At 38.0% G+C, this 18,461-nt stretch overlaps 1 protein-coding gene across 1 annotated transcript in view; it reads left to right on the forward strand.

Annotated features, from left to right (window-relative positions):
* AMMECR1 (AMMECR nuclear protein 1) overlaps positions 1-18,461 on the forward strand; it is a gene marked incomplete at its 5' end in the record, with an annotated part of 108,834 nt that overhangs the window by 80,642 nt on the left and 9,731 nt on the right. Inside the window, one exon of the mRNA XM_021686592.1 lies at positions 10,282-10,396. Within this exon, the coding sequence (XP_021542267.1) occupies positions 10,282-10,396 (115 nt within the window). The remainder of the gene's footprint in view (positions 1-10,281; positions 10,397-18,461) is intronic.

The following is an 18,461-nucleotide window of genomic DNA, read 5'->3' on the forward strand; positions in this document are numbered from 1 at the left end:
GTGTATGCAAGGTACTTATGCAGGTATTATTATTTTATTTACTTGTTACAGTAGCTCTGTAGTATTATCATCCCCATTTTATCGATGAGGAAATTGAGGCTCATATAGGTTAAGATACTTGCCCAGATGTCACACAGCTAGTAAGCAATGGAACCAGGATCCACATGCAGGTATATCTGACTCCAGGATATAAGCTCTTGACCATTCTATGAAAATAGAAATACAACATACCAAAATCTATGAGATGCAGCAAAAGCAGTTCTAAGAGGTAGGTTTATGGCCATATAGGCATACCTCAAAATAATAAGAGAGATCTCAAATAAAAAATTTAACTTTATACCTGGAGGAACTAGAAAAACAAATGAAGCCCAAGGTTAGTAGAAGGAAGGAAATAATAAAGATCAGAGCAGAAATAAACGAAATAGAGACAAAAAGACAATAGAAAAGGTCAGTGAAACTAAGAGGTGCTTCTTTGAAAAAAAACAAAATTGACAGACTTTTAGCTGGACTCACCAAGAAAAAAAAAAAAGGGCTCAAATAAATAAAATCAGGAGTGCAAGAGAAGTTACAACTGATACAGTAGAACCACAAAGGATCGTAAGAGACTGCTATGAACAAGTATACACCAATACGTTGGGCGACCTAGAAGAAATGGATAAATTCCCAGAAACTGACAATCTTCCAGGACGGAATCATGAAAAAAATAGGAAATCTGAATAGACTGATTCCTAGATTATTAGTAAGGAGATCAAATCAGTAACCAAAAACCTCCCAACAAATAACATATAGGACCAGGCAGCTTCACTGGTGAATTCTAACAAACATTCAAAGAAGATTTAATATCTATCCTTCTCAAACTCTTCCAAAAATTGAAGAGGAGGGAAGGATTCCAAGCTCATTTTATGAGGGCAGGATTACCCTGATACCAAAACCAGACAAGGACACCCCAAAAAAGAATTACAGGCTAATATCCCTGATGAACATAGGTGTAAAAATCCTCAACAGAATATTAGCAAACTGAATTCAGCAGTACATTGAAAGAATCCTATACCATAATCAAGTGGAATTTATTCCAGTTCAACATCTGCAAATCAATCAGTGTAATACAGCGCATTAACAGAGTGAAAAATTAAAATCATATGATCATCTCAAAAGATGCAGAAAAAGCATTTGAAAAGTTCAACATCCATTTAGGATAAAACCTCTCAGCAAAATGGGTATAGAGGAAGCATACCCTCAACATAATAATGTCCATATATGACAGACCTTCAGCTAATATAATAAACTCAATGGTGAAAAGCTGAAAGTTTTTCTTCTAAGACCAGGAACAAGGCAAGGATGCCTACTCTACCCATTTTTATCAACACAGTATTGGAAGTCCCAGCCACAGCAATTAGGCAAGAGAAAGAAAGAAAAGGCACACAAATTGGAAAGGAATAAGTAAAGCTGTCACTATTTGCAGATAGCATGATACTATATATAGGAAACCCAAAAGAGTCCACAACAAAGACTGTTGGAACTAACAGTTTCAAAACTGTTTGACTGAATTCAGTGAAGTTGCAGGATACAAAATTAATATACAAAAATCTGTTGCATTTCTGTACATTCATAGTGAACTATCAGAAAGAGAAATCAAGAAAACAATTCCATTTACGATCATATCAGAAAGAATAAAATACCTAGGAAGTAAATTTAACCAAGGAGGTGAAGGACCTGTGCACACTGAAAACTGTAAAACACTAATGAAAGAAATTGAAAAAGACACAAAGAAGGGGAAAGCTATTCCATGCTCATGGACTGGAAGATTTAATATTGTTAAAATGCCCATACAACCCAAAGCAATCTCTAGATTCAGTGCAATGCCTATCAAACTTCCAATGGCATTTTTCACAGAGCTAGAATAATTCTAAAGTTTATATGAAACTACAAAAAAAAAAAAAAAAAAAAACCCTGAGTGGCCAAAACAGTGTTGAGAAAGAAAAACCAAGCCAGAGGTATTACTCTCCCAGATTTCAAACTATACCACAAAGCTGTAGTAATTAAAACAGTATGGTGTTGGAATTAAAAACAGACACATAGATCGGTGGAACAGAATAGAGAGCCCAGAAATAAACTTGTGCATGTATGGTAAACTATGACAAGGGAGGCAAGAATATACAATGGGGAAAGGACAGCATCTTCAAGAAATGGTGTTGGGAAAACTGGACAGCTACACGCAGAAGAATGAAGCTGGGCCAATATCTTATACCATATACAAATATTAACTCAAAGTGGATTAAAGACTTGAGTATAAGACCTGAAACCATAGAAGTGCTAGAAGAAGAAAATATAGGTGATAAGCTCCTTAACAGCAAGCAGTCTTAGTGATGGTTTTTTTTTTTTTGGATCTGACTCCAAAGGCAAGGGAAACAAAAGCAAAAGTAAACAAATGGGACTACATCAAAAGCTCCTGCACAGCAAAGGAAACCATCAACAAAACAAAAAGGCAACCTACTGACTGTGAAAAGAAATTTGCAAATCATATATCTGATAAGGGGTTAATACTCAAAATATATAAAGAACTCAGTACAACTCAATAACAACAACAAAAGTATTTTTAGGTAATGAGCAGAGGATATGAGTAGACGTTTTTCCAAAGAAGGCATACGCATGACCAAAAGACATATGAAAAGATGCTCTCTATCACTAATCATCAGGGGGATGCAAATCACAACCATAATAAGGTATCACCTTAAACCTATCCGGATGGCTGTTATAAAAAAAAAAGAAAGAAAGAAATAACACATGTTGGCGAGGATGTGGAGAAAAAGGAAGCTTTGTGCACTGTTGGTGTGAATTACATTGGTGCAGCCACTGTGGAAAACAGTATGGAGGTTCCTCAAAAAATTAAAAATAGAATTACCATGTGATCCAGCAATTCTACTACTGGGTAGAAATGGAAACACTAATTCAAAAAGATATATGCACCCCTATGTTCATTATTCACAAGAGCTAAGAGAGGGAAACAACCTAAGTATCCATCAATGGATGAATAAATTAAGATGTCACACACACACACACACACACACACACACACACACACAAGGACTACTACTCAGTCATAAAAAAGAACAAAATCTTAAAAAGAATGAAATCTTGCCATTTGTGCAATGTGAATGAACCTTAAGGGTATTATGTTATGATAGAGAAATACAAATACCATATGATTTCATATATGTGGAATCTAAGAAACAAAACGAAAATGAACAAAACCAAACCCAGATTCATAGATACAGAGAACAGGTTGGTGGTTGCCAGAGGGGAGTGGGGAGTTGAGCAGGGATGAAATGGTTCGTGAAGGGGCTCAAGGAGTACAAACTTCCAGTTATAAAATGAGTCATAGGATGTAATGTACAGCATGGGGAATTCAGTAAATAATATTGTAGTAACTTGGTACAGTGACAGATGGTAACTAGATTTACTGTGGTGATCATTTTGCGGTATATACAAATGTCAAATCACTGTGTCATACACCTGAAACTAATATAATATTGTATGTCAACTGTACCTCAATAAAAAAAAATATGAACCTGGGTCACAAAGAGAAAATTAAATTGTGTTCATTGTACTCGATAGATTTTCATCTGAAAAATAATTAAAACAAAAACTGTTCTGAGTAGTTCATTTCTAAAAACAAGATAGAGTAAATCCAGAAAATCTGCAGACAGAGCGTTATTGTGGACATTATAGGGAGGGAAATGAGGAACACCTGCCATCTACACTAAACATATAGCCATCTGTTTCTTTATGTATCTTGTATTTTCCAGTTTTAATTGTGCTCCACTAAATCAGACCCACAACCCATTCTCCCAATTTAAAGGCGAGGTGAGAACTTGTGGTGAAGACGCAGATTCTCTACAATATTGCTGCAGTCATCACAGCATGCAGCCCAGAGGGTATTCTTCCCTCCTGGTGGGCAGCTGTAGCTATCACAGAGAGTAAAGACTTTTAAGAATGTGAGATTAGAGCAATTCAAGAAATTTAAACTAATCAGAGGGCAGCAGACGATAACATTCTAAAGCCTAAGTGAATCCTATAGGATAGGAGCCAAATAACACATATGAAAACCTGTGGGACCCTACTGCACTTTTGCTCGCCCTCCCTCCTACCTTCCACCCTTCCTTGCTTTCCCTTTTTGTCCTTTTGTGTGTGTGTCTCTATTCCCCCCCCCCCGCCTTTTTTTTTTGCCTCCCACTTCCTTTTCTCGCTTCTTGTTTTCTCTTCCTCTCCATCTTTGTCTTTGTATATATGCCCTTTCTCTTTTTTTGTCCCTCCTTTCTTTCCTTTCCTTTTGTTCCATCCCTTAGTTCTTTCCTCCATTCCCCAACAATTACCCATCATATCACATTTTGAAATGTATATTAAAATCAATAAGTTTTAATGTTTATATGCATCGAGCACTAAGTAGGTTGTATTTATTACTCTAAAGGGGAAAAACATCCCCCAGTTACAGAACACTTTACCTATGGCTTTCTTTCTTTCTTTTTTTTTTTTTTTTTTAAGATTTTTATTTATTTATTTGACAGAGAGAGACACAGCAAGAGAGGGAATACAAGCAGGGGGAGTGGGAGAGGGAGAAGCAGGCTTCCTGTGGAGCAAGGAGCCAGATGCGGGGTTCGATCCCAGGACCCTGGGATCATGACCTGAGCCGAAGGCAGATGCTTAATGACTGAGCCACCCAGGCGCCCCTGCCTGTGGCTTTCAATTGAAAATTTCTTTTTGGATCACTGCCCTTACTCACCAAAACAGGGTTCCCTTCTTCCTTAACCTAAAGTAATCGTGTCCTTTGTTGTTCTTTTCTACCCTGAGGTTTGATAAATGGTCACTTTTTTTGCATTCTGTTTTATATCCGTTATTTTTTTTCATAATGGGAAGCTAAAACTGCTGCTTAATGTGAAGGAGAGGTTATGGATAATTTTTCAGAATTGGGTTTAGGATTCTAGTATTCTAAGTTTCTGGAATTCAGACATGTCACATGTGCGTTCTGTTCCAGACTCTCTGATGAGAAATGGCAGAATTTTCAGATGATTGAAACCCCTCATGAAAAACATTTTTTTAAAATTTTAGAGTAATGTATGCCTGATTTGCTTTTCTTCACCTATCCAAACAGGGATTTTTTTTTTTTAAGATTTTATCCACTGATTGATTTAGAGAGAGAGTACGAGCAGGGGGAGGGGCAGAGGGAGGGGGGAGAGAGAGAGAGAGAGAGAGAATCTCAAGCAGACTCTGGCCTGAGCGTGGAGCCTGACCTGGAGCTCCATCTCAGGTCCCTGAGATGATGACCTGAGCCGAAATCAAGAGTTGGACGCTTGACCGACTGAGCCACCCAGACGCCCCCCAAAAGGGATTTTTAATTTTGGTTTTAATTGTTTCCTTGTCCTGAAAAATGATGGCCTGTAATATGAAACCCTTCTCAGTTTGGTAACTTTCCACTGGTTAAGTGATTAAAGTCATCAAAGTTTTAGAAAGTGAAGGAATGAGTGAGTAAATGGCTAGCTAGCTAGATTCACTGAAATCATTTCCGTTGCTTGCTCTATTGTTTATGATGAGCCTTAGCTAAGATTTTGTCTCTTTTTGGCTGTTTCTTTTTTCCCCCTCATAGTTTCCAGGCACTGTCACAAACTTTGATTCTTTGATAGCTAAACTCTTAATTCCTTTTTTTAAATGTTCATTTTCATTAAAGTGCTATTTAACATTAGATATTAACTTCGACAGATGTTAATGCTGCTTCTCAATTAGGTAAAATATATTCTTGGTGAGGTGCCAATTTGAATTGAATATATTTGAATTTGATATGTGAATTAAACTGTTGTTTAAACCTTACCCATCCATCACATGGGTGATGGAGCAGCTGGCTGGTTTTGTATATAAGTGGGTTTTTCCCCCCCTAGCAATATTCACTTATTTATTTATACTATTTTTTAGAGGGTGGAGGGGTAGAGGGAGAAGGAGGGAGAGAATCCCAAGCAGACTCCCCACTGAGTATAAAGCCTGACACGGGGCTCGATCCCACTGCCCTGAGAGCATGACCTGAGCGGAAATTGAGAGTTGGACACTCAACTTATTGAGCCACCCAGGTGCCCCCACTTCAGCAATATTTAAACATTAGAAAATGGCTTCCTATTGTAGCAAAGAGAACTTCATATGAATTTATTACAAGATCTCCTTGCTTGTCAGTTTCTTAGGCTGCATAGAATGTAAAGTGCCAGACACTACGTTGGTATAAAATGTTTTCCATGGACAATATTAATATTTTAAAATCTTTTTTGCTCCTGCAGATTTCCAGTAGACAGGAAGTCTAGCTCTGTTTACCCTTTGGCTACTAATGAATGCTATTAAATTATTATTTATCTTCTTTAGGCAGAGGCACTAGAGGAATGAGATCAGAATTGCCAAGTGAGGCAAGCATTTAATTTAAAAATAATAAAAAAAAATAATACAAATCCATCCAAAAGTGGCAACTAAAGTGTGGCTCCTAGAAAGTATTTTGGACTTGAGTCAGAGAATCGGGGTTGTGTCTCCACCTGCGTCACTAACTTGCTGGGTCATCTCAAGCAAGTCACTGCCCAACTCCGGATGGCATAGCCCCTCTAAAGTTTCATCTTCCACACTGCGTATTCTATATGCTAAAGAAAGCAGGGCTAAGGGAGGCTGAATCCTCTTGTTTATCAGCTATCCACACCAGCCTAGCAGCTCTGAGGTCAGTCTCCAGCTGCATTTTTTGTCTTTTTTATAATCTCTTAAATCCTTGCTAGGCTTTCATTGCTAGTTCTTTTCCCTAGGAATTTGCATTCAGAAATACTGAGGGCTTTCTACCTTTGGGAATTTTTCTGTGCTCATGAATTTAATGAAAAGTTACTTAGAGTTACAAAAAAAAAAAAAAAAAGCCAGAATTAAGTGTCTTGTTTGAATGACTGTTTCTGTAAAATCAGACTGTTTCCATCATGACTAATGTACCTTCACTATTTCAGTTTTGAACTTAATACATTTGAGTCCTGGTACGGTGAGGCATGATTGTCAGTTTCTCTTATTAGCCGTGCTTGTATTCTCCCACTTACTCATTGTTCTAACCTTTTTTTTTTTTTTTTTTTAAACCCAGAATGATTGAGCAATAAGGCTCCATATCATGGGAGTTATATTTTGGGTACTTGAGGATCTCATTGATTTGAAATAGTTTGAATTGCACTAAGCTAAAATTTACCTTTCGTTGGCTTGCTAGGAAAAAAAGTAAACAAAATAACTTGCCTCAGAGTGTTGAGAAATTAACTGTATGGCAACTTCAGGATGTGTGTTGTTTGACTGTAAAAGCTAGAGAGAGATTTTTACAGATCTCTTCATTAAAGGAGGTCTAGCACTATAATTAAAAAGGCAGACAATAACAAGGGTTGGTAAGTATATGGGGAAATTGGAACCCTCACACATTGCCGGTGGCAATTAAAGGTACAGCCACTGTGGAAACAGTTTGTCAGTTCCTGAAACAGTTAAACATAGAATTACCATATGACCCAGCAATTCCACTCTTATGTATCTATACCCAAAAGAAACGAAAACCTATGTCCACCCAGAAACTCATACATGCATGTTTATAGCAGCATTATTTATAGTAGCCCCAAAGTGGGAACAACCCAAATGTTTCTCAGTAGATCAGTGGATCACAAAATCTGATAAAGACACACAATTGAAATATGATTAGGCAGTTAAAAAGATGAGGCATTGGTACATCCTTACAGCATGGGTGAAACCTCCAAAACATTATGATAAAAAGCCAGACACAGAAGGCCCCACTTATATGAAATATCTAGAATAGGCAAGACCATAGACAGAAAGTGGATTCACGCTTGCCAGGAGCTGGGGGAAGGGAAGAGTGGAGACTAGCTGCTAATGGGTACAGGGCTTCTTTTTGGCGTGACAAAATGTTTTCAAATTGGATAGTGGCAATGGTTGTATAACTCTGTGAATATACTAAAAGCTGTTCAGTTGGATACATTAATGGATGAATTTTATTGGTTTGTGAATTCTGTCTCCATAAGCTGTTATATAGCAAAAACGTTAGCGACTATACTATTCTAATTACTTGAAATTGGAAAAGTGTATGTAAGTTACATTTTTTGGCCGGGGGCTGGAAGGAAGGAAAAGTGAGTAGTTAGTATTGAATGGATGCTGTGTTTCATTTGGGCAAGATGGTAAAAGTTCTGGAGATGGATGCTGGTGGTGGTTGTGCAACGTGAACATACTTAATCACACAGAACTGTACACTTAAAAATAGTTAAAACAGTAAATTTTATGTTGTGTATATTTTACCATAATAAAAAAATCTATAATCCTAAGAAAATCGTATTTTACATTATTCCAATGTATAAGGCTTTTCCCCCCTCTCTCTCTTTTTCTTTTTAGCAAGAAGATGGGAAGTGTGATCGACCTTTTGGTTTTTATGCATGAGATTCTTCTATGTTTTAGAACTTCTGTTCAGTATGTGTGTTTGTTAGGAGAGAGGGTGTTGGTTATACACACACATATATGTCTTTATCTTGGCTTTGAAGGAGAACTTGAAAATGCTTTATGAAACTTTATTTGCCAGTAGGAAAATAAAAGAGGCCAAACTGTAGGAAAATTTATGTTGTTAAATTATAAAACAGTGAAATGCTGTTCTCAGAGTATAAATTATCACAGATGTCCTGATTTTCTTGGTTAATCTTGGCTCCTTGAATGGGAAAAAAAATCTATACTTTATATAGAACATATCTTTCTATAAGCATTTTCCTTTGTGTAGTAGGATTGAGCGAGCACCCAAATGCATTGAAAACACTCACAAACATAGTGGTTTTGTTTGTACAGTACATTAAGTGAGTTTCAGAATGCAAAGTAAGAGATGGAAAAATGAAAAAAAAAAAAACAAACAAAACTCCAGCAATGAGGAAGTCACTGAAAAAGGAATTAAATTATTTCTAAGGGCCATGGAACTTTGTTATAACCCAAGCAGTTTGTAGGCTCTAATTCTGTACCTTCTAAGGATTAATCTATGAAAATAGTTTCTAAGCCTGGCTGCTGTATAGGACATTTGAATTTGAAGATCGATGGCGCAAATGCCAGCAATGCCATTAGTATAAAGTGTAATCAGAGGTATGTTTGTTTTTCTTGACTAGGAAGTGGTTTCTTTGAAAAGTACAAGAAACACACAGTGCCTCTGTATGTGAGTGTGTGTGTGTCTGCGTATTTTCTTTCTGTTCTTCTATTGCAGGAAGAATTATGGTCTTCCAACATCTTTGTCCTTTATAGTAAGGGTTTTTCTAGAATTCGGCACTGTAGTATATTACCCTTGATTACAGGGTCCAATCAGAGTTGATGTACTCAGAAATCCATTGATGTGATTAATGGTCTCCTAATCATACTTTTATTTCCTAGATTAGCCCAATTTCCTGTACTTTCACAATTTTTGAGTCATATCTTGAATTATCCTTTATAGGGGGCCTGAAATCCTTGTATTTTTAGTCTATAATTTGCATGATTATTTTAATTTTCTTTGATTTCCTTTGCTTGAAGAAAATGAAATTTTGATCTTTTTTGAACTCTGAGTGCTATTCTGTGGTAAATGGCCAACCTAATATGAACTTTTTTTTTAACTATATACATTTTTTTTTTCCATCAGCCCTAGATCTAGAAATCTTCCCACAAATTTCCACTAGTCTGGCTTTTATTCTTCTCAAAAGTAAAGTAAAAGTAGTCTCAGATTCTGTAAGTAACAGGGAAGTAGACCAGGAAATGACTGTACAGGAAATATAATTGATCATTTGCTCTTTACAGTTGGTCACAGGATTGGCTAATAAATAGTCTATTGAATGAAAAAAATGACTCCTAAAATCTTTGGGGCCTTTGAATACATTTGAAGGTTATTGGTGCCTTTGGCACCTTACCTTTTTAAAATCTCTTACCTTTTTCTTTTTTTAAAAGATTTTTTATTTATTCATTTGAGACACAGAGATACAGAGAGAGAGAGAGAGAGAGAGAGAGAGAGCATGAGCAGGGGGGGAGACAGGGAGAGGGAGAAGCAGGCTCCCTGCTGAGCCAGGAGCCTGACGTGAGGCTCGATCCCAGGACCCTGGAATCATGACCTGAGCCGAAGGCAGACGCTTAACCATCTGAGCCACCCAGGCACCCCAATCTCTTACCTTTTTCAAATGACTTTGAAATTAGGACTTTTTCATATCTAGTGGTTGCTTTAATAATTTGCTTTGTTTTCAACAGTGCCCTTAAAGATAGCCGTTTTCCCCCAATGACAAGGGACGAGTTGCCACGGCTGTTCTGCTCAGTGTCTCTACTCACTAACTTTGAAGATGTCTGTGATTATTTGGACTGGGAGGTAAGACTATAGAAATGTTGGAAAGAAAAATGAAGGTAACTCCTGACTCTTTCAGCCCGTTCTCTATTGTAGTGGAGGTGGAGAGTAAGGTGGATAAATAAACCTCACAGTTGATCAATGAGATATCAATGAAGGAGTTGTTTTTGTTTTGTTTTGTTTTGTTTTGTTTTGTTTTAAGACAAAGCGCCATGTGTCATTTTAATCCCCATACTGAATTGGCTGTTTATTTTTGTCTGATTACTTTACCACAGCACCTCATAAAAGCTGTTAATAAGTAGTAAGAAGGACTGATTGGAATTTATTTTTCCTCTTATTTCCATTCTGATGTACTTTGGTGTAACCACCACCCAGCAGTTAGGTGGTCAGAGGAAACTTCTTGGAAGCAAGGAGCCAAAGAGTGAGGATAATACACCAGTTGGGGAAATCAGCATGTGGATACAAAACAGGGTGTCGGTTAACTACAGTTAAATCATGTTAATTCATTCTTGGCTACCTTACTTTATGCACTTAAACACTCTAACAAATAATATTAAGGTTATATCTCAGTGATCTCTGGGCATTGTCATGTTCGAAGTAGCCTAGTTTGATCTTATTTTTTATTCTTTAGTGTGTGGGGTTGGGTTTCTAAGGAAGTTCAGAGGTTCTCACCATGATTTGTTTTGCTCGTTGCGAGAAGACAGTTGAGTGTATGTCTATGAAATTTCACACACAATCGTGCACACATTATTGAATGCCTCCTGTGTTCAAGGCACTGTTGCTACATATACAAGAGTCCTAAGATTTGGTCCCCACCATGAAGCACCTCTCAGTCTAATGGCAGAGAAAAGAAGTATACACCAAGCATAAAGAAATAAGTACCACAAGAATGAAACAATGGGAATTCAGTGATGCACTTAGCATTCTCTCACATAAACACTCATAAATGACATGACTAGATCTTTATGGTATTATATGTTTTAATTCTACTGACTTTTTAGAATGACCACATCCCATGGTAACTGAGGTATTCTGCCTTGTGGACAGATCACTGTCTTGATAATTAATTGGACTTGACTTTTAGTTTGGGATTTGCTCTGATTCCTTGTGAGACTTTGGACAACTTATTCCACTGCCATTCAGTTTTCAACATACAGAATAAGACATTTCTAAAGTTCTTAACCTTCATTGGAAAAAAATCCCTATGATATAAATTACTGTTGTTAGGCCAGAGCTTTATATATATATAAAAAAAAAAACATTCCGTAGAGAGTAGGATAAAAGAGTTCTTTCTGAGTTTTGGAGTGCGTCGGGTTTTTTGGAGTATTATCAGAATATGAAAGCATTCGGGGATGTTTTGTAATGGGAAAAATAAAATTAATCAATAGTGTTGAACCTAGCAAAGTTGGATTGGGTAAAACCTTTCACAGAATTAAAATTTCCTGATTGCTTTCTATAAGTTCATTGTTCCTATTTGAATTTTTCTTAAAGAGAAGTCTACCCATATCATAGGAACATTCCTCAGTATTTTTAAATGATCCCAAATTATATCCCTTCCTTATTAACCAATATTAAAATGTGGGTGATTCTTTTAATGTTTTAAGGCTACTGCTTCCTCTTCTTTAGCTAGAATTTTATTTCTGCTTTCTGAATTGCAGAGTGCCCTGCGTGTGTGGGGGGTGGGGTAGGGGGAGCGATAACAGGGGTAAAGCCTGAAATCTAAGGATGACTGAGCTACAAAACACACTTACTCTTGCTTGCCACCACTGAGGTGGAAGCACAGTTGTCGGGGGAGGAGGGGTTGCACATGCACAGGTGTGAGCATGTGTGGCACGTACTGAGTGTATATTTCATAAATATGCATGCATGTATTTGGAGGGGAGGAAAAATGGGAGGATCCAATAGTAGTTCAATAAATATGGGGAAGCACAGAGTACACCACCATCATCTCCTTTAGCCCACTTCAAGCACTGTCTACAGCTAAAATTAACCCTCATACCTTACATATTGTATATTTAATACGTTCCTCGAGGCTTAGATATTGGTGTCTATTGGTGTAACTTTAACCAGAAAGTGATGCTTTCTGCAAAAATAAATATATGTTTGTGCTTTTAACATATAAGTATTTGAAAGTGAATTTTAGGTCCTGCTAGAATGGCTATGCTAAGAGGGAAAGACTGTCCTTTTCAGTTAGTTCGTCATAGTTGGAAGTATTTAGCATAAGGAAATTTGTCCCCAAAGAGTAAGACTGAAAATTGGATTTTTTTTTTAAGCACAAGAATGTGATTTGGGCTTAAAAAAAATATACCATAGTCAGTGATTACAAATGGAATGGTATTATTGTGGGGATGATGTCATAGGGTCATCCTTAATAATTCTGAAAAAGCATTGGTTACTTGAAACACAGAATGCCAAAGTAGAATTAAAAACATTATTTTTTAAAGTATATGTCAAGGCATTTCCACTCCTAGGTATACACCCCAAAGAAATGAAAACAGATGCTGAAACAAAAAGCTGTACACAAATGTTTATAGCAGCACTATTCATAATAGCCCAAAGGTAGAAACAACCCAAATGCCTATCAACAGATAAATGGATAAACCCAATTTGGGATATCCATACAATGGAATATTAATCAGCCATAGAAAGAAATGAAGTAGTGACATGGATGAACCTTGAAAACATTATGCTAAGTGGAAGAAGCCAAGCACAAAAGGCCGCATACTATATGATTCTGTTTATATGAAATATGCAGAATGAGCACATCCACAGAGATAGTGTGTTAGTGGGAGCCAGGGGTTGGGGCAGGGGCTGACTGAGAAGTGATGGCTTTTAATGGGTCCAGAGTTTCCATTTAGGGTGAGGAAAAAATTATGGAACTGGATGTTGTATGACACTGTGAATGTACTTGATGCCACTGAATTGTATACTTTCAAAGGGTTAAAATGGTAAATTTTACATGATGTGTATTTTACCACAATAAAAAGGCATATATGCATCTGCATATATATTTAAACCTATTGTCCATAATAGTATAGTAATTCTAATTTATTGAAGAAAAAAACTTTGAAAATTCAAAAAATATAAAGAAAGGCAAGCCGTTTGTAATTACACCGTTCTGAGATAACCACTGTTAACATTTTGGAATATTCCTTTAAATTATTTTTCTCTGTCTTTGTATCAATAAATATGCCTATTTGTTCATGTAACGGAGATCATATTGAATATATAGTCATTATTAAAAAGGATTGTGGTGGGGGTGGGGGGATGGGTTAGCCTGGTGATGGGTGTTAAAGAGGGCACCTACTGCATGGAGCACTGGGTATTATACGCAAACAATGAATCATGGAACACTACATCAAAAACTAATGATGTAATGTATGGTGATTAACATAACATAATAAAAAAATACAAAAAAAAAAGGATTGTGGGAAAGTCTTTGTTTATGGTTTATCTTTATAAGTTAATGATTCATACTGCAAATTTCCTTTATGAGGGGGGTCCAGTCTATATTATGAAAGGATACATTTATTTTACTTTGAGAAATTTCAGACTGTCAAATAGGTAGAACTTTTCTTCCAAGAATGAAATTTCCTATTCACTCTAAGTATCTAAATTTAACCAGAAATGCACAGCGCTGCATATGTTGATGCTACAGGGGGAAACAGGAGATGGTGACAGAATTTTAATAGAGTATTTTCAAGGTAGAGCTCAGTAACGAGTATGTTTGATATAAACAGAAGCCTCTCACCTAGGGCTTTTCTGGTAGAAGTACAGTTTGAGAGTTGACCCCCACTGGTGAAGCGTGTTACTGCAATAGAATTCCTAATTAAAGGGCGAAAATGCCCACATCAAAGCAGAAGAGGGCGAAGTCTAGAGGTCCCAAAGCATAGAGGTGAGTCACTTTGGTAACAAGACAGACATCCCCGTGGTCACGAAGATGAGGGATGTGACCGGTGGTCATAGCCACCTAATTTTCAAATGATCGGGAAACAAGTGAACCACCACAGGGCTGGCTACTGTCTTTCTCTTTACTTCAAGGTTTTTAACTGAGCCTGTCTGGGACCTCTCTTTTGGTAACATGTCTCTATTTGTATAGTGGAAGTTAATAGGAAGGTAGGATTTACAGCAATCAGACTTTGTTTTAGAGGCTAGAATGCTTCCCTTTGATAACGTGAGTAAAGTCCGATAAATGGTTTCACAAGTGGATGTCACTGGTTTCAATTCAAGGTTGATTAAAAACAGCAAAACCATCCACAAAGATCGTACAGACAAGTTGGAACACCGGCCCCACCCTTCTAAGAATTGCTCCTCATTGCCCCCATCATGATCTACTTCTTGCCCTGGTAGGTATGAGAAAGATGAAGAGCTGAATGGTTTGGGGGAGAAAAAATTCGTTAACTGATAAAATGAGATATTTACCTGCAAGGCTAAAATGGCTGTTAAATGAGGAAAATTGTTCCCCTAGGGTGATATCTGAAGTGATCTGCCTTGTGTCTGAACACGAAAACTTATGACCGTGGTTGTGTGTTCTTCAATTGACAGCATTCTCTTAATTCCATATGACAGGATGATGGACAGACATGGTGCTTCAGAAAGAAAAGCTCTTGCAGTATGTTGAAGTCCTCTAAAATAATCTATAGGCTAGAACTGGTGTAGTCACATGATGTGGGAGCCATGTTTGTTTTTCAAGATCTGGAAGGATATAAAACCAAAGACATTACAACAGCCAGAGTTTGCCTTGAGGGGTGATTCTAGGTGTGTTACCTCGTGGTTGCTCATTTGCAAGATGATATAAATGAGTAAGCTTTTTGCTTGTCGACGAACTTGTATATAGCCAGTATACAACCAGTGATCTTGCACGGGGAGTTCATGTAGCAGTCTGCTGACTGGAAGACAAAGTATTTTCTAAATTGTCGTCAGGCATCTCTTATTTCTGTGCTTTAGAGACCAGATCATTTTGGAGGCATGAGGAAGAAATATTTCCTGTATTCTAAAGTAGACCATTAGATCACGTTTCAATAGGTCAGTAACATTTTCATGAACCATAAGGCACTTTTAGTTCTATCTAACTCCCTGGATCACTGCTATCTCAACTGTGTATACAGCTGTCACTTCGGGAACGCATCGTGGCCTTAAGACGGACTGTTCCTTTTTAGCACCCAACACTTACATGAAATCAACCCATGCTGGGTGGGGCTAGCCAGCATGATTCTTGTATGATGTCAAAAACCTATCCCTGGACTATAGAGCTAGACCCCAAGCCCCTAGTCTCACTCTGTCCCTCAAGTATCCAAGCATCTGTCATTGTCCGTGAGCTTGTTAGACTCTCGGTACTCAGGGTGCTGCACTTCACTTTAAAAAGCACACCTCTTGAGTCAGCACAGCTCCATTTCTGATGTGTTTGGTTGCAGTTAATAATAGTGCGCTTTTGTAACAACCTTCACAAGCATAAACAGATGAGATGAGTAAATTGGCTACCGTCATTATCTCTCATACATTTTAGAAGGTCATGATCTCCTTCTCACCCCTTCAAGGTAAACATTTTTCTAGCTCCTCTCAGTGTACCACTGAAAACAGAGTTTCCATTCAGACACAGATGTTTAGCATGACTCACCCAGTGAAATGACTTCTCATTGTATATGTTCAGTCCACCCCCCCTTCATGATTTTTCCCTATGATATATACGATGCTTTGCTTCTCTTCTAACTTAAGAGTCCCACCTTTGGGGTGCCTGGGTGGCTTAGTCGGTTAAGCATCTGCCTTCGGCTCAGGTCATGATCCTGGGGTCCTGGGATCGGGCCCCGCATCGGGCTCCCCCAGGAGTCTGCTGCTCCCTCTGCCTCTGCCACTCCCCACCACTTGTGCGCTCTCTCTTGCTCTCTCTCTCGCTCTCACTCTCTCTCTCAAATAAATAAAATCTAAAAAAAAAAAGATTCCGACCTTTGAAAAAATACATATACGGGTGGGCGAGGAGGCTTTATATATCTAGGAAAATGCTTTTCACGGTATTTTCTCAAGGACCTTGAGATTTTTGTATAAGATGTCACTATCGTTACAATAATTTAGTCTTTGTCCTGATGCTCTACTTAGAAACGTTTTTTCAAGTGCTGTGGAACACTGGGGAAAGGAGTACTTCAAGCTTCCTGACCATCTAATAAGAATTTGCTGTGAATCAACACTTCAGTGTATTAGAAGCCCAGTGAGGAAGCAAGCCGAACAAAGTGAAGTAACTTCTAGAAGGTGATTTAATGCATGGAAATTTGCATTAGCTATTGGTACTGTTGGTGAAATGGGCTTGCACAGTCCGTCCTCCAGCCTCCTCCAGTTGCTTCCTGCTTTTCTCTCAGCGTGTTGTTTGGTGGCGCGGAAGGGCATTTCCCTGCTTCATCCCCCAAATCTACAGACCCTTCCAGCCCTTTCCCTAGTAGTTGTATTATAGTCTGCTCTTTCCTGGATCTCTGTTTCCTCACCAGGACGCTGGAGAAGTTGGACTAAATAATACCCATGGTCTCTCTGGAGGCTGACACAGTGTGATGCTGTGACTCCCCCTTTTTAAAATGGCTTCTGTTTCATTTTACTTCCAGAGAACGAATCACCACTAGCCACAGAGTAGTCATAAGAGGTCCTTAACTTTTAAAATGGCAAGGTGGCAACCAAGGTGGAAACCAGTCCAATTTTTGAAATTGGGCATTCCAGAATCCCTTTCCACCAAAGAATTCTCTTCAGGAAGACAAAATATTCTAAACAGCAAATGCCTTGTTTTATTACTGCATCATCCCCTGGTTTAAGTCAACGTTATATGTATAAATCTAAATTAAGCAATTAGGGAGTGACTGTTCACTTGACAAAGATAGTTTGCTTTGCAGATGGACTCACTCTAGGGTTTCTTTACTGCCTTCCTGGTGACTTCAAAATTAATCCATTTACATAAATGCAGCACATATGTAACCTTTTAGGAACAAATCTGTTTTGTAGACAGAGTAAAACTACATTGAGCCAGATACTCCGTGTACAGTCTAACCCATATAAGATTCTTCTGTTTCTTATCAGACAAACAACATTATTTCACCTTGAATATGTTGGCCAAGAGGTGTTTCTCTCCCCCAGCCTTTGAAAAGCAAACTGATTCCCGTGCCTAGGTTTTAAGAACATTTCCTAACTTGAGTTTCTTTGTGTGTAAATTCACTCCCTTCCTCATCCCCTTAAAAAAAATGGTAGGAATGCATTTTTCTAACTTTTGATGAAAAGTAGGCTTTTTATTTAAAGGTCACCTGTGTTGCCTGAACTTTCCTTGGAAAGCTTCGGGATGTTCAGTTTTTAAGGAATGCTCGTTATAATTAATCATTACAGAGAATTGCGTTTTTTTTCCTTAATTGCACACTGAGCTGTCACTTGTTCTCCGCAAAACCTCAGCTAAGATCAGTCTCTTTCCTTGCACATGTTACATAAACATGTTTGGCTTCATAGCTTTTCAAAGCACCTCATCATTAGCCATGCTTTATTTAAAATCTTAACTAGTTCTTTAAAAGTTCACGGGGGTGATTATTGGCTAGTTCAGGTACTGTAGAGCTGTGTGTCTGCTATCAGTTAAAGTAAATGTTATCAGATTGTTGTTTGGTGGCCTTTGTGAAATAAATTGGCAGGCTCGTGTTCCTGATAGACAAGATGTCTGAGTCTCCTACATGAATCAAAATTGGCACTAATTGGCCCTTTGGTAAGCCCTGCAAAAGCCAAGCATTGGTCCATGGAGACTGAACTAATTTCTAAAGCTAAAGGTGACTCATTTGCAGGGATATGAGAGAAGAGCAGTACGTATGCATTTTGGTCAAGGAGGCCTTTGCAGTCATTTCCCCAAAATAACAATAGAAAAAATTGCTTCCGACATGGACAACGAAGCAGCGTTTTCAGAGTAGAATATGTTAAAAGGTGACTTGTGCCCACGGGGTGGCTTCGCACTCGGTTATCCTTTTTGACTTATTTTTCTAGTCTTCCTTCCGTTTCTGGAAGCATCTCACTCAAAAGGAAGATTTGCAAGCGAGGATAGCTCTAGACACCGGTCAGATAACAGACTAAAAACAACCCAACA

The sequence above is a fragment of the Neomonachus schauinslandi genome, chromosome X (assembly GCF_002201575.2).
Source record: "Neomonachus schauinslandi chromosome X, ASM220157v2, whole genome shotgun sequence".
NCBI lineage: Eukaryota > Metazoa > Chordata > Mammalia > Carnivora > Phocidae > Neomonachus > Neomonachus schauinslandi.